Source organism: Ranitomeya variabilis, chromosome 2 (assembly GCF_051348905.1).
Source record: "Ranitomeya variabilis isolate aRanVar5 chromosome 2, aRanVar5.hap1, whole genome shotgun sequence".
NCBI classification, from domain to species: Eukaryota; Metazoa; Chordata; class Amphibia; order Anura; family Dendrobatidae; genus Ranitomeya; species Ranitomeya variabilis.
In genome coordinates, this window is record NC_135233.1 from 240,559,820 (window position 1) to 240,574,127 (window position 14,308).

At 42.2% G+C, this 14,308-nt stretch overlaps 1 protein-coding gene across 2 annotated transcripts in view; it reads left to right on the forward strand.

Moving 5' to 3' along the window:
• The window catches only part of LOC143805234 (uncharacterized), a 660,557-nt gene that overhangs the window by 547,096 nt on the left and 99,153 nt on the right, over nt 1–14,308 (forward strand). For both annotated transcript variants that reach the window (XM_077284263.1, XM_077284264.1), the window contains exons 37-53: nt 146–190; nt 701–745; nt 1,289–1,396; nt 1,669–1,722; nt 5,296–5,349; nt 8,508–8,561; nt 10,222–10,329; nt 10,415–10,468; nt 10,560–10,667; nt 10,891–10,944; nt 11,016–11,069; nt 11,244–11,297; nt 12,945–12,998; nt 13,086–13,193; nt 13,283–13,336; nt 13,458–13,511; nt 13,960–14,013. In XM_077284263.1, coding sequence (XP_077140378.1) covers nt 146–190; nt 701–745; nt 1,289–1,396; nt 1,669–1,722; nt 5,296–5,349; nt 8,508–8,561; nt 10,222–10,329; nt 10,415–10,468; nt 10,560–10,667; nt 10,891–10,944; nt 11,016–11,069; nt 11,244–11,297; nt 12,945–12,998; nt 13,086–13,193; nt 13,283–13,336; nt 13,458–13,511; nt 13,960–14,013 — 1,116 coding nt within the window. The remainder of the gene's footprint in view (nt 1–145; nt 191–700; nt 746–1,288; nt 1,397–1,668; nt 1,723–5,295; nt 5,350–8,507; nt 8,562–10,221; nt 10,330–10,414; nt 10,469–10,559; nt 10,668–10,890; nt 10,945–11,015; nt 11,070–11,243; nt 11,298–12,944; nt 12,999–13,085; nt 13,194–13,282; nt 13,337–13,457; nt 13,512–13,959; nt 14,014–14,308) is intronic.

Here is a 14,308-nt window from a genome sequence, read left to right on the forward strand (position 1 = left end):
TATATTGTCCAATGTGAGGTATAATGATAAACCCGGGTGTCTGGAGTCTCTGTAGTATATGAATCACCTGTTTCTTTTTAATGCGGTACTTTTTGGTTTCTGTAACTTGGAAAAGTTTTTCATTTAATCTTTTACTCTTATTTAGGGGCCAGCTGGTTCTCGAGGAGAAAGAGGACCCCCTGGACCACTGGTAATACAACTACTTACAGAGCTTCTCCACTACTATATAAGTTAAACATAAAGGCCCAGAGTAGAAAAAAAGCTCAACTACCAGACCCATGCAACTCTTCCACACTTCGTACAGTGTTCCCCGCTAGTTTCCTGAAATCAACATCCAACAGGCAGTTTCATATGGCCCCTGCACCCAGTCAGTGGCGGCTGATCGGCTGCAGACATCGCATTCAGTTTCAACAGGAAGACACTGTTGGAATGAGTTTTAAAGGCTGCAGATGATCATTAGTCACTGATTAGCTGCAGTAGTCAACTAAGGCTTTCCACCAGATGTTGATACCAGAGACCGGCAGGGGACACAATACAGAGGGCTAAGGAGCGGCGTGTGTCCGGTAAGTGAATATATTTTTTTCTTACAACGCCCTTGGCCCATTAAGTTTAATCCCTATAGCAGTGGACAACCCTTTTACATATCATACTTTGTAGATATAACTGTGATACCTAATTTTCTTCTCTTTTGTGTTGTCAGGGTCGTATGGGTGAGGCGGGTGACAAAGGTCTGCCTGGATCTCCAGTAAGTTCACAAAGTCATGACAATCTGCAATATATCATAATGTAGAAAGCGTTGTTGGTGACAGGGTGGGGACACTGCTTGATCTTTCTTTCTATTACCCCTTTTCAAATATGATTCATGTTTTTTCTTTTATCTCATTACTTTAATTATTTAATTATCATAACTCTGTCTTTTGTTTCACATTACACCATTACATTGATTCAGGATGCATATGTTTTGCTATTCCGTATTCTAAAAGTGGGAAATTATTGCTAGGATTCTCAGTTTCCTTTTTGACAAATGCTAGCAATCGTTTTTACTTTTTCTTTATTACAACAAACTCAATAAAAATTATTAAAACAAAAATACATGACATTCAATGACTTACTGGTATAAAGCTTAGACAATTACTGTAATATTCGATCGCTGCGGGGCCAACTCTTGACTTCTCTGTCAATCACCTGTATGGGTTTTGCTTAGTAAAGAAGGAACGAGAGCCGTAGCCACTTTAAAAATCTAGCATTTTTTAGGTTGTAATTAGAAGTAATAGACCTTCTTTTCTAGGGTTCTCCTGGTAATCCTGGGTCTGATGGGGAGCCTGGAAAAACTGGACCTCCTGGAGATCCTGGCCCCCCTGGAACTGAAGGCCCTGTCGGACCTATAGGATATACAGTGAGTAGATTTTTGTCCCACTAGAAATTCATATGGTAGAATTTGATTAAATCTCTTGTTCATAGGTTTCACTAAAATCAGAGCAATTATGTAGGATTGTGCTTAACAATTGGTATAATGAAGAGATGTTGTTCAAAGACATCAAGTGTCAATATGCTGATGCTGAAAATGTGAGAACTATAGATAAGTTTCAGATTCATGCTTTGTGTAGTTTGGAAATGACCTGTTTACTGTTACTATAATTACTCAGCTGCTGTTTGCATTTGTTTTAGGGTCGGGAAGGACCTGCTGGGATTGAGGGGCCTCCTGGTGAGAAAGGAGAGAAGGTGAGTCAGTGGAAGAGTCTAAAGGTACCGTTACACTAAACGACTTACCAACGATCACGACCAGCGATACGACCTGGCCGTGATCGTTGGTAAGTCGTTGTGTGGTCGCTGGGGAGCTGTCACACAGACCGCTCTCTCCAGCGACCAACGATCAGGGGAACGACTTCGGCATCGTTGAAACTGTCTTCAACGATGCCGTAGTCCCCCTGCAGCACCCGGGTAACCAGGGTAAACATCGGGTTACTAAGTGCAGGGCCGCGCTTAGTAACCCGATATTTACCCTGGTTACCATTGTAAAAGTTTAAAACAAAAAAAAACAAACACTACATACTCACATTCCGATGTCTGTCACGTCCCCCGCCATCAGCTTCCCGCACTGACTGTGTCAGCGCCGGCCGTAAAGCAGAGCACAGCGGTGACGTCACCGCTGTGCTCTTCTTTACAGCCGGCACTGACAGTCAGTGCGGGAAGCTGACGGCGAGGGACGTGACAGACATCGGAATGTGAGTATGTAGTGTTTTGTTTTTTTTACTTTTACAATGGTAACCAGGGTAAATATCGGGTTACTAAGCGCGGCCCTGTGCTTAGCAACCCGATGTTTACCCTGGTTACAAGTGAACACATCGCTGGATCGGCATCACACACTCCGATCCAGCGATGACAGCGGGTGATCAGCGACCAAGAAAAGGTCCTGATCATTCCCTACGACCAACGATCTCCCAGCAGGGGCCTGATCGTTGGTCGCTGTCACACATAACGAGATCGTTAGTGGGATCGTTGCTACGTCACAAAAAAGCGTGACGTTGCAACGATATCGTTAACGAAATCATTATGTGTGAAGGTACCTTACTACTGGCTATTCACACTGGATGTATATTGACTAAACCTGGGGATGTCAACAGAGCTGAGGACTATTGAGTGTGTTTGAGGCCTTCTGATGGCAGTTGTCAGGGGAGGATAGGATGGGCACCTGGATTTCACCTGAACATTCCTTTTGGTCTCGGGGGGGATGAGCAGCTGCCTGACTTCGTGAATAGGGAGATTCTGGGTAATAGCTATTGGCCAAACTTATTAAAAACTTTCATACACTTTAGATAGCTGTTGACCCAACAATGATTCAACCACTTATTTGCCTGGCAGCTACCTTACCCGACTTTCCCATATACAGGAGCACTCACTCTGACGAGTGATCATGTGTTCTCTCTGAAAGATCCTGTACAACAACAGTCGCACTCAATAAAGGAGTTTTTAGAATTTTCGTTAGTCAAAAAAACGTGATTTCTTTATTGTTAACAAACACCAAAAATGAGGGTATCACCGCAGTGTTTCAAGGTAGGTAACGTTTCGACCCACAGGGTCTTTCTCAAACCTTACTTTCAGTGGTGGATACCAAGAGGAGGGCACAAATCCCTGTAGAGATGCAGGAGTCCCGTTAGGGGCTGTAGAATGAGATTATCTGGTGTCTGCGGTGGTGGTGTGTCAAACTAAGGTTTGAGAAAGACCCTGTGGGTCGAAACGTTACCTACCTTGAAACACTGCGGTGATACCCTCATTTTTGGTGTTTGTTAACAATAAAGAAATCACGTTTTTTTGACTAACGAAAATTCTAAAAACTTCTTTATTGAGTGCGACTGTTGTTGTACAGGATTATAGTCTGGAGTATCCCTCCATGTTCAGTCCGCACCAGCACTAGCGAGAGTGCACGTCTTGTTCTTCACTACTTCTCTCTGAAAGAGACATGTCGTATAGTGGCTTATGTCTTAGAGAACAAAACATCAGCAGTCCAAAATTGGACATGCCGGATCCCTATCTCCTGTCATCTGTTGGGGAAGAATTGATGATCTCCATACACATTAGACTGTCTGTCAAACCCATTAATATTTGCGGGTTTGGCCGACGTTAGTCTAATGTGAATGACCAGTCTTAAAGGATAGCGTCACCTATGGGGCAATATTTGTTTACTAATTGCATGTATTTTGGGCTATTAGTAATTTTTGCAATTGGGTTTAATTAAAACTTTAGCAACCATTGGTTTTTACAGGCTCTTTCTTTCCTTCCATAATCTCTGACTGCAGAATGAATTAACTGAAAATCAATCAGTGAGCTTGTTCTGACAGGAGAGTTTGTAACTTTCTGAGATGCTCTAAGCTGATGTATGACCACATCATATCTCAGCTCAACTTTGATGTGGTTTCATAAATCAGTAAGGAGGACTTTGGTAAAAGATAGATAAAAGAACTACATAGTCCCTTTCAGAAAAATATCACTGATGGATTCCCAGTTAAAGACTTTTTCCAAAATGTACTAGTAGGAAGCCTGACTGAGAAAACAATAAAAGAAGCCATTCTCAACCCCAGAATAAACTCTCCACACCCATGCTACAACTCTGACGGGAAGTCATAATATCCTAAACCCAAGTCGCCTGATTCTACAACCTGTGGCGTCAGTGGTCAGGTCACTGGTGGTTGTGCCATCATCAATTCTGGTCCGCTGGAGACCAGCATACAGGTAGAAAAAATATCCAACATCACAGATCACTCTTTTAATAAACAGTCGTGAACAGTCTTTCATGTGTACTTGACTGCGGCGACCCCTCCAAACCCACACGCCCCACCAACCCCCAGGAATCCCCTCTCCCAAACCTCCCCAAAGACCATCCGACTAAATAACCAGACAAACACAAACAGCTGATGGGGGAAGTCGGTCACAGCTTTAATTTTGCGTAACATATTTAACAATAATAATAAACTGAAGCACTTAAAACTTTACAAAAGACCAGTAGCAAATGCCCTGCAATTCTGCAGGCAAGTCAGCCTACATAGCCGCAGTATTCCAGTGCTTCCTTTATTGCAAAACGCCGCTGTGACTTTAACCTGAAAAGACAAAATAATATTAACTATACAAAAGGGAGGCATGGTGGGACAAGCATCTTCGGGACCCAGTAGGGAAGAGGAGGAACCAGGCTATTACCCTGACCTATATCAGGTGAAGGAGGGGTTTCAGGGCGGGAAACCAGCCCCAACAGGCTACCATTGGTCAAAACGAACCGAACCATACCAAATAACATAACAAACGAGAGGGGAAGGAGAGGGGACCACAAGGAAAGCTGGGGGGAGGGAAAAGGAGGGCACCGCAGTCAGTGGCACGTTCCTTAACCAGTGCCGTGCCAACCATTAATGCGATGATCGGCCAAAATGGTCAAGATCATCTTATTTCTTATGTCTGCGGCCGGTCAATGCATGTACCACAGTTCAACAGCCCCTTGCAAGAAGGAGCGTACATTAAGGAAAGTGGGGACCAAAAGCAGGGATCAAAGTAGTTCCCCTTTATGATACTTGGTAATGCCAAAACTAACAGAAGGAATTGGTGCTTGTTTGCCTTACCTTTGGTGCCAATGACTTCTACCTTGTTTGCTGACGTAGCTGTGCCTATGAAGAATTGAGTCCTTCATGGGTTCTCACACAGCAGGTAATGGGGCCAACCACAACTGGGCCTTCACTGCTCAGGGGCGCAACAAACATTTTTGGTATGAAAATAAATATATTCACTTACAGAATTTTCTTTATGATTTAGGGCATGCTTGGAGCAATTGGAGACCAGGGGGTCAGCGGGCTGGATGGGGAGCAGGTAAGTTTATAATTTCAATAGAAAATGAATTGAAGTGTTAGTGGTGTAGCTAGGGAGGATGTAGAAGGAATAGTGTCAGAGGCTTGTAGTCTGGTTGGAGCGCCTGATGAAAAATCGTACATGGAGACAGCATAGAAAAGCATTGACTCATCATTATATACAGAGAAAACCCAATACATAAGCACCACAGCAGGGAAGTTACTGAGTCAGCTCATTCTCAATCATGGCATACAGAGCTTTTAATTTGCATGTGTATGTATGGTTGCTGGGTGTATGTCTAGTTTTATTAAGGTGTAGTCACAGAGTTAATTAAACTAGTCATTACTCCGTATTTTGTGGCTTGACTACATAACACATAATAAATCATCAAAAGAAATAATTAACAAATTACTGATCTTCAGTTTTCATGTACTGCATTTTTTACTCCTTTCATTCATTTTTGTGTTACTTGAAAACTGTCAGGAAGTTGTTGTCATTGCTGTTTTTTTATGGGTTAGCTCGTAATACAGCTTCTCCATTTATTTATTTTTTCCCTGTTAATATTTTAGATTCTTATAAATAAATTCTCATGCTTTGTTTAGCTGCGGCACATTGCATGACAACACAGGCCTCCACATATAGGGGCCGAGCGCACATTTCCAGAGCATGTAATATGATTAAGAGCAGCTACCCAGAGCATACGTGCATTTCACAGAACTATGAAAAATGTTTCCAGATTAAACAGAGAACGATATAGCGGTGCGGCTGTCAAGCAATCTACTATATAATTGTCTAAGGGTCACTTCCGTCTGTCTTTCTGTCTGTCTGTCTATCACGGATATTCATTGGTCGCGGCCTCAGTCTGTCATGGAAATCCAAGCCGCTGATTGGTCACAGCAAAACGGTCACGACCAATCAGCGACGGGCACAGTCCAGCGGCAAAATGGCCGCTCCTTACTCCCCGCAGTCAGTGCCCGCTCCATAATCTCCTCCAGTCAGCGCTCACACAGGGTTAATGGCAGCGGTAACGGACCGCGTTATGCCGTGAGTAACGCACTCCGTTACCGCTGCTATTAACCCTGTGTGACCAACTTTTTACCATTGATGCTGCCTATGCGGCAGCAATAGTTAAAAGATCTAATGTTAAAAATAATTTTTTAAAAATCGTTATATACTCACAGTCTGTCGGCCCCTCGGATCAGGAACCGGCCTTTCCCGCTCCTCACGACGCTCCGGTGACCGCTCCATGCATTGCGGTCTCGCGAGATGATGACGTAGCGGTGTCGCGGGACCGCTACGTCATCATCTCGCGAGACCGCAATGCACCCTTGGGACCGGAGCGCGCGAGGAGCGTTGGTAACCGCTTCGCCTGGATCCGGGGCCAACGGAAGGTGAGTATATAACTATTTTTTATTTAAATTTTTTTTTTAACAGGGATATGATGCCCACATTGCTATATACTGCATGGGCTGTGCAATATACTATGTGGGCTGTGCAATATACTGCGTGGGCTGTGCAATATACTGCGTGGGCTGTGCTATATACTGCGTGGGCTGTGCAATATACTACGTGGGCTGTGCTATATACTACGTGGGCTGTGCAATATACTATGTGGGCTGTGCAATATAATACGTGGGCTGTGCTATATACTACGTGGGCTGTGCAATATACTATGTGGGCTGTGCAATATACTACGTGGGCTGTGCAATATACTACGTGGGCTGTGCAATATACTACGTGGGCTGTGTTATACACTACGTGGCCTGTGTTATACACTATGTGGCCTGTGTTATACACTACGTGGGCTGTGTTATACACTACGTGGGCTGTGTTATACACTACGTGGGCTGTATTATACACTACGTGGGCTGTGTAATATACTGCATGCGTGGGCTGTTATATACTACATGAGCTGTGTTATGTGCTATGTGGGCTGTTATACACTCCGTGGGCTGTTCTGTATACTATGTGGCTGTGCTATATACTCCATGGGCTGTGTTATATACTCCGTGGGCTGTGCTATATACTCCATGGGCTGTGCTATATACTCCGTGGGCTGTGCTATATACTACGTGGCTGTGCTATATACTACGTGGCTGTGCTATATACTACGTGGCTGTGCTATATACTACGTGGCTGTGCTATTTACTAAGTGGGCTGTTATATACTACATGGCCGGCCGCGAACAATCAGCAACAGGCGCAGTATGGCCGCAAATTGGCGCAGGATTTGAACCACGCTTCGCTAATTGGTCGCGGCCGGCCGAATCCTGTGTATTCAATGTATTATTCTAAAATCTTCATAAATAAACTACATACATATTCTAGAATACCCGATGCGTTAGAATCGGGCTACCATCTAGTTCTTTATAAAAGTCGCAGCATATCATTATAAGATCATTACAAATGTATTGCTTATTGTCACGGTGGTTTTACATTACCTGCTGATTGTCAGTCGCCATGTACTAGCCTATTTAGACAGGCAGACTGCACTTTTAGTGCAATAGATTGTTCAGGGCGTATAGATTGTCATTGTTCTCGGCAGCACTTGTCCTGTTTATACAGAATAATTCGCTGGTGAGAATTATGATCTTTTGTGCAGCACAAAAGATCATTTCACACGACGAACAATCATTGTGCTAATTTATCAGGTGATCGGCAGCCTGTTCACACTGCAAAATTATCGGAAACGAAGCAGTCACAATAATCTTTCAGTGTAAATTAACTTTTAATGGCTATGTAGTTTCTGCAAAACCATGTGAGCAATAATCATAAGCAAGCATTTCTACCTTGTCTCGGCACTTTCAGCTCACCCCTGATTAGAGATGTACAAGGAATATTGTGTAAGGCTGTAATCACACATTGCAAAACTGTGGGAAATCTGCGTCATCTTTGGAAAATTGTTACAAAAGCCTATTTACTTTACGATTTTGCAACAGGGGAACACAGCCCCTGAGCTCTGAAAGTAAGCAACTATGGGATCTCAAAGAAGCCTGTAATTTGTTAAGGAAGTCGCAGGTTCCTTTTAACTGCAAATAGAGCTTGGTTTGCAATGTTCATGCAATTCCTGGAATTTCAATATTGATGGCATGGAGAAAAGCAACACAGCGCCTGTCTCTTTGTTAAAGTTTCTTACATTGTGATCTCTCTTATGTTTATTTTTTACCCTTATGGTTCAAGGGTTCACCAGGTTCTTCTGGAACTGAAGGCCCTGTTGGAAAAAAAGGAGATCAGGTCAGTGTATAAAAATCAATTTGGAAAAGTTGACTGTAAGTCGGCATAATACATACATATGCTTGGTGTCTCAGTGGTTAGCCATGTTGCTCTGCAACGCAGGGTGTCCTGGGTTCAAATCCCACCGAGGACAACATCTGCAAGGAGTTTGTATGTTCTCCACATATTTGCGTCGGTTTCCTCCGGGTTCTCTGGTTTCCTCCCACACTCCAAAGACATACTGATAGGGAATCTAGATTGTGAGCCCCAATGGGGACAGTGTTGATAATGTCTGTAAAGCGCTGTGGAATTAATGACTGTATATGAGTGAGCATAAAGAATAAATATGTTGACAATGATGTATGTAATATGGATAACCAGTTAGGTCATTTCTGTATGTATGGCATGGGGGCAGAGCTATAGCAGGTCCAGAGGTAGCATTCACATTTATACCCTGGTGATTGAGAATCCAAAAGACCACCCTGTCGAACCAATCAATGGCACATAGCAGGTGGAGCATAGGAGCTTCTAGTCACCTCTGGCATCTAGCCTTAAAGGGGTTGTCCCACTAACAAAGTATATTTTAATTAACAGATCTTGGTATAATAATAAGTTCCACAATTGGTTGTATTAAAAAAAAAGCCTCTGTGCTGAGATACCGTAATTTTATAAATATGTCCCTGCTGTGTACTGTGTAATAGCCGCGTCTGACCGAGCAGAGACATGGTCTGATCATACCGCAGCTCGTGGGCAGGAAGGGAGAAAAAGAGAGTATACAGATATTACAGCAGGGGTTCACAGCTGATTCTTTCTGTGAGGTAAAACATTTCACTGCCTGGTTTTAAGCAATGTTTTACCTAACAGAAAGAATCAGCTGGGATCCCCTGTTGTAATGTCTGTATACTCTTCTGACCAGGAGCTGTGGTATGATCAGACCATGTTCCTGCACAGTCAAACACGGCCATTACACAGTACACAGCAGGGGCACATTTATAAGATTATCTCAGCACAGGAACATTTTTTCAAGCACATCCAATTGCGGAAGTTATTATTGAATAAAATGTTGATTTAAATTAACTTCGTTCTTGGGAAAACCCCTTTAACTTGCAGGGTGTGTTGAAAAGCAAGTGGCAATCATGATCATCAGTGATTAGTTTCCATTGAGACTAATGGCCTAAGGCCTCTTTCACACATCAGTTTTTTGCCATCAGTCGCAATCCGTTGAATTTTGAAAAAAATGGATCCGGCGACTGATGCTGCCGGATTCGTTTTTTTCTCAAAGACTTGTATTAGCGATGAATTGCGATGGATGCCTCACGTTTCATCTGTCTTTCACCGGGTTCGTTGAAAATTGTTTGTCCGGCGGCTGGAGACAACGGACAAAGTGACGTTGTGTACGTCGAAAAAAACAGACAGCGAAGGATCCGTCAAATGATGGAATCCGGCGACTGATTCCGTTTTTTTTAACTGAGCATGCTCCGATCCAATTAGTCGGATCCGTCCAAAAAATGGATCCGACGCATCAGTCTTTCAGAATCTGTGATTAATCCGTCGAGCCAATGGATTGTGACTGAAGGCAAAAAACTGATGTGTAAAAGGGGCCTAAGAAAAAGAATAAGATAGTAGATCTGATATTTAAAAGCTTTTAATAGGTATGCTTTTATTTATTCCTGTTTTATAGGGTGACACAGGTCTTCCTGGAAGCCTAGGATCAGTTGGATCTATTGGCGGACCAGGAGAAAGAGGTCATCCTGGTCTGCTAGGTCCTCCAGGAAGGTCAGGGAAGGAGGTATGGTACAGTATCAGAAAACAAATATAGACACAGCAGTTTTGAGCACACTTTCTCTGAAGACTTAATTATTTTCTCTGTTTAGGGAGATGTAGGGGAAATTGGAGATATCGGCGATGCAGGCGTCCCTGGAGAAAAGGTTTGTCCAAAATCAATTTATTCTATCGAGAAATGTATTTTCATTGCACTTGGTTATTACCTTTAAAATTACTGTATGTATCTTATGCCAGGGAGAATTGGGGTCATTTGGTAGTAGTGGAAATCCTGGTCCAAGTGGCAGTATCGGAGACAGAGGCGCTAGAGGCCCAAAGGGTGAGAAGGGGCTAAATGGACATCAGGTGAGAATGATCATGTACATCAATGACAATCCTTTTAGCTAATTATTCAAGAGACCCTATAAGAAGAAAAAAATATTATTCTGGTGATTTAATTTTAAGAGTTTCCGCCCTTATTTTATCTGAGACTGCTCCATGAATCCATTAATATTTGCTTCACTAAGACTTTTAGCGGTATCATCATTATGTACTTGTTATATAGATTGTGGTTGATGTTGTTTTTCAGGGTGAACCAGGATTGATGGGTGTACCTGGTGCTCATGGGCCTATTGGAGATATGGTATGTGCAAAATATAAAAAGTGATTCTCAAATTAATATATACAGTATATTTATGAAATTATCCATTACAGGGTCCCCCTGGAAAAATGGGACGTCTTGCACAAGATGGCCCACAAGGGATGAAGGTAATGTTCTCATACACACCTTCTAATGCCAACGTGTGGTTCTCAAGCTGTTGGAAAAATCCAACTCTCAGCATGTCGTAACAGCCTTATACTGGAGGTTGTAGTTTCCAAATAGGTGGTGTCGAATTGCCACTCATTATATTATAATTTATGTGGTTCTGGTCTTCTCTGCAGGGCGATATAGGTCATCCGGGTGTGTCTGGTTATCCAGGACTACAAGGAGCACCGGTATGTAGAGTTCACAAGCTAAAGCTATTGCACTTCTGATATGTTCCTACTTTTCAAAGGAAATGTGAAAGCCAATTTATTAAAAAAAAACCAAAACTTCAAAAACCTCCGCAGTCGCTATGCATCCACCAGGCTAACAATCACACCTTAAACCATTAAAGCACTACACCACTAAGCTGGAACACTCGTCCTACTAGATGGTGGTAGACTAACCTACTGTATGTCAACTATAAACTAAAAAAATAGCTCAATAAGGAGGCAAGATACTGCAATAAATAGATAAATGTGGTGTATGCATGAATGCATAGTATATAATGATCCCACCTGTCAAATTGTGCCAACAAAAGCGACTTTTACAATGTTATACTGCCATAGCTGGTTCTGTAAATCCTGTTCACCAATATCAGGAGATCATAGGAGCATAGTTCAGTGTCCAATGTGAGTAATACATCCTATACACAAATCGGTGAACACGATCTGCAGCATGAGCCATGGCAGTATAACATCGCAACAGGAGCTGTTATCAGCACAGCTCCGCAGGTGGGATCATTACATACATACACCACATTTATCTATTTATTGCAGCATCTTACCTCCTTTTTGAGCCACTTGCTAACATATTGCTTATACACAATAGGCCAGTCTTAAGCCGTGCATGCACGGACGGCTGTTGGCCTAACGATGCTTTGGCTGTTCATATGGCCAACACTCCTATACACAGGAATGTTTTCTCTGCTGAGCACTCATGTGTTCTCTATGAGAAAGCCACTAACTTTTTGGCTGGCAGCTTATGTCTGGGTGAACAATGCGATCGGCGGTCTGAAATTGGACATGATTGATTGATATCTCCCTCGACCAACAGTCGGCCGGCTCTCCCATTAGACAGTCGTCCGAAGCCGTCAGTATCATTTATTGTATATGGGGGTCCTAACACCATCTAGGGGGACTTGTTATGATGAATTAGTATCCAAGATTAGTGGCGCAGTGGTTTAAGGTGCGATTGCCTGGTCCTGGGGTGTCCTTCAAATTTTGAGGCCTGTTTATTTGTTTCGGTAGAAGCATAGTGAGCACTGAGATTATTGATGTAATATTATGATTTTGCATATTCTTTGATACGTCAGAATACACAGGTTTACATATAACACCCAGCAGCTGCATCGGTAATTACAAAAAGTATATCTTACTCTGCAATGCTATAGTGTTTTAGAGAAAACATTGCTTGAAAAACTATCTAGGCAGGGAAATAAGTGTTTGCTCAAAGGCTACCTATAGGAAGAGACCTGTCAATCAAACTGAGTTGGCGGAAAAGCTGGAGGGGACCACCTTCTTCTCCTTGATTTTCAAGCTATGTCCTCTCTATGCAGCATTTCGGGGTAAAACATAGTTTTCCATAATGAGGCAGCCTTTCTGAATTTCATCCTGTCTACAGTTCTGGCTGCATGAAACGGCTGACAAATTCACTTTAATTCCACTTTGTTTTACAATATTTGTAATGTAAGCAATCATCTTATATGATCATGTCTTAATAAGTAACAATTTGCTAAACATGACTGTTTCAGTCACTAATTTATACTCTATTGAAGCATCATCATATATTGTCTCCTAGAAATAGAAGTTGCTGCTTTTTACTGATATTCTGTGTAATAGGGGCCCCATGGAGCAAAAGGAGAAAAGGGTGACCAGGGCCACAATGGAAACTTGGTGAGTAGGTGTAAATGTAAGGGATCAAACTAATGATTTGACATAAAGTTGTAGGTAATTTTTCTAATTATCTGTGATCGTCCATAGGGTCCTACAGGTCCTCTTGGAAATAAAGGTGCACCAGGTCCAGGAGGGATCACAGGACCTGAAGGACAAAAGGGGGACACAGGAACAGAGGGCATTCCTGGGGTTCAGGTAAAGGATAGGTGATGCTTAATATTAGTGGGTTTAATCATGCTTTACACTGATTTTAATGTCAATTAAAATGTTTTATACTTTTAAAGGGACCATTAGGAACCAGCGGTGAGACTGGAGCAGCAGGGGTCCCTGGCAGAGAGGTATGTATACAGTACAAAGAAACAGTATTACCCTTTACTATTGAAGCTTCATGAAGAAATCCTGTAAAAACATACAGATACTATGAAAAAGGTATCACAAACACCGTATGTACTTTTTCAGGGTATACCAGGCAATAAAGGACAACCTGGGAAACCAGGGGAACCTGGACAAATGGTAGGTATAAAAATTGTCAGTAAGTAACCGGTGTGTAAGTTATTTATTTTAAGTTTAATTGGAGTATGCTGCAAATTTATTTTTATTAAAGCATAAGTATATAGAGGTCCAGTTGGGAACTATGGCAGCTCTATTATGTCTCTGTATAAAGTGTCAGAGATTTGGATGGTGCTGTAATTGTTCCATTTACACGAGGGCCCAGGTGCATCTTACAAGACCCATACCTGAGCACTCTTCAGACAAGTCAGCTTAGTCTGTGTATAATCGGACGTCACTATCATCACTAAATTACGGTAGGAATCCAACACCCAACAGTGTAGATTTTAAAAAGAGCTTCATTGTAATAGAATATGATAATTTTATGTGATAGATCTATAATGTTTTAGATTATTTTTCATTAAATGGTAAAGGAGACTTAGAATTGTTTTTCTCTGCATTTTTATCTTAGGGACCACCTGGGAATCCTGGCCAAGAGGGAAGACCTGGACAGAAGGGAGAGAAGGTATTGACTATGTGGCTTTGAGAATATTGGGTAGAATTCATACACTCTTAATGGTTAAACTACTTCCCATCTTTTTAGGCTTTGTTAATAGATTCTATTCATAATGAAGCCATGACAGCTCTACTGATATCAACTGATACAAGTGACTTATAATTGGGTCCATATTCTCCTCATCGGGGTTCCAGTAGCTGTTTACAACACTGGAGCCCTGAAGAAAAAGCAGAAAACACAAATTGTCTCTATAAATTTTAAGAAATAAACATAGGATGTTTCCATATCTCAAATGATTCTCTCT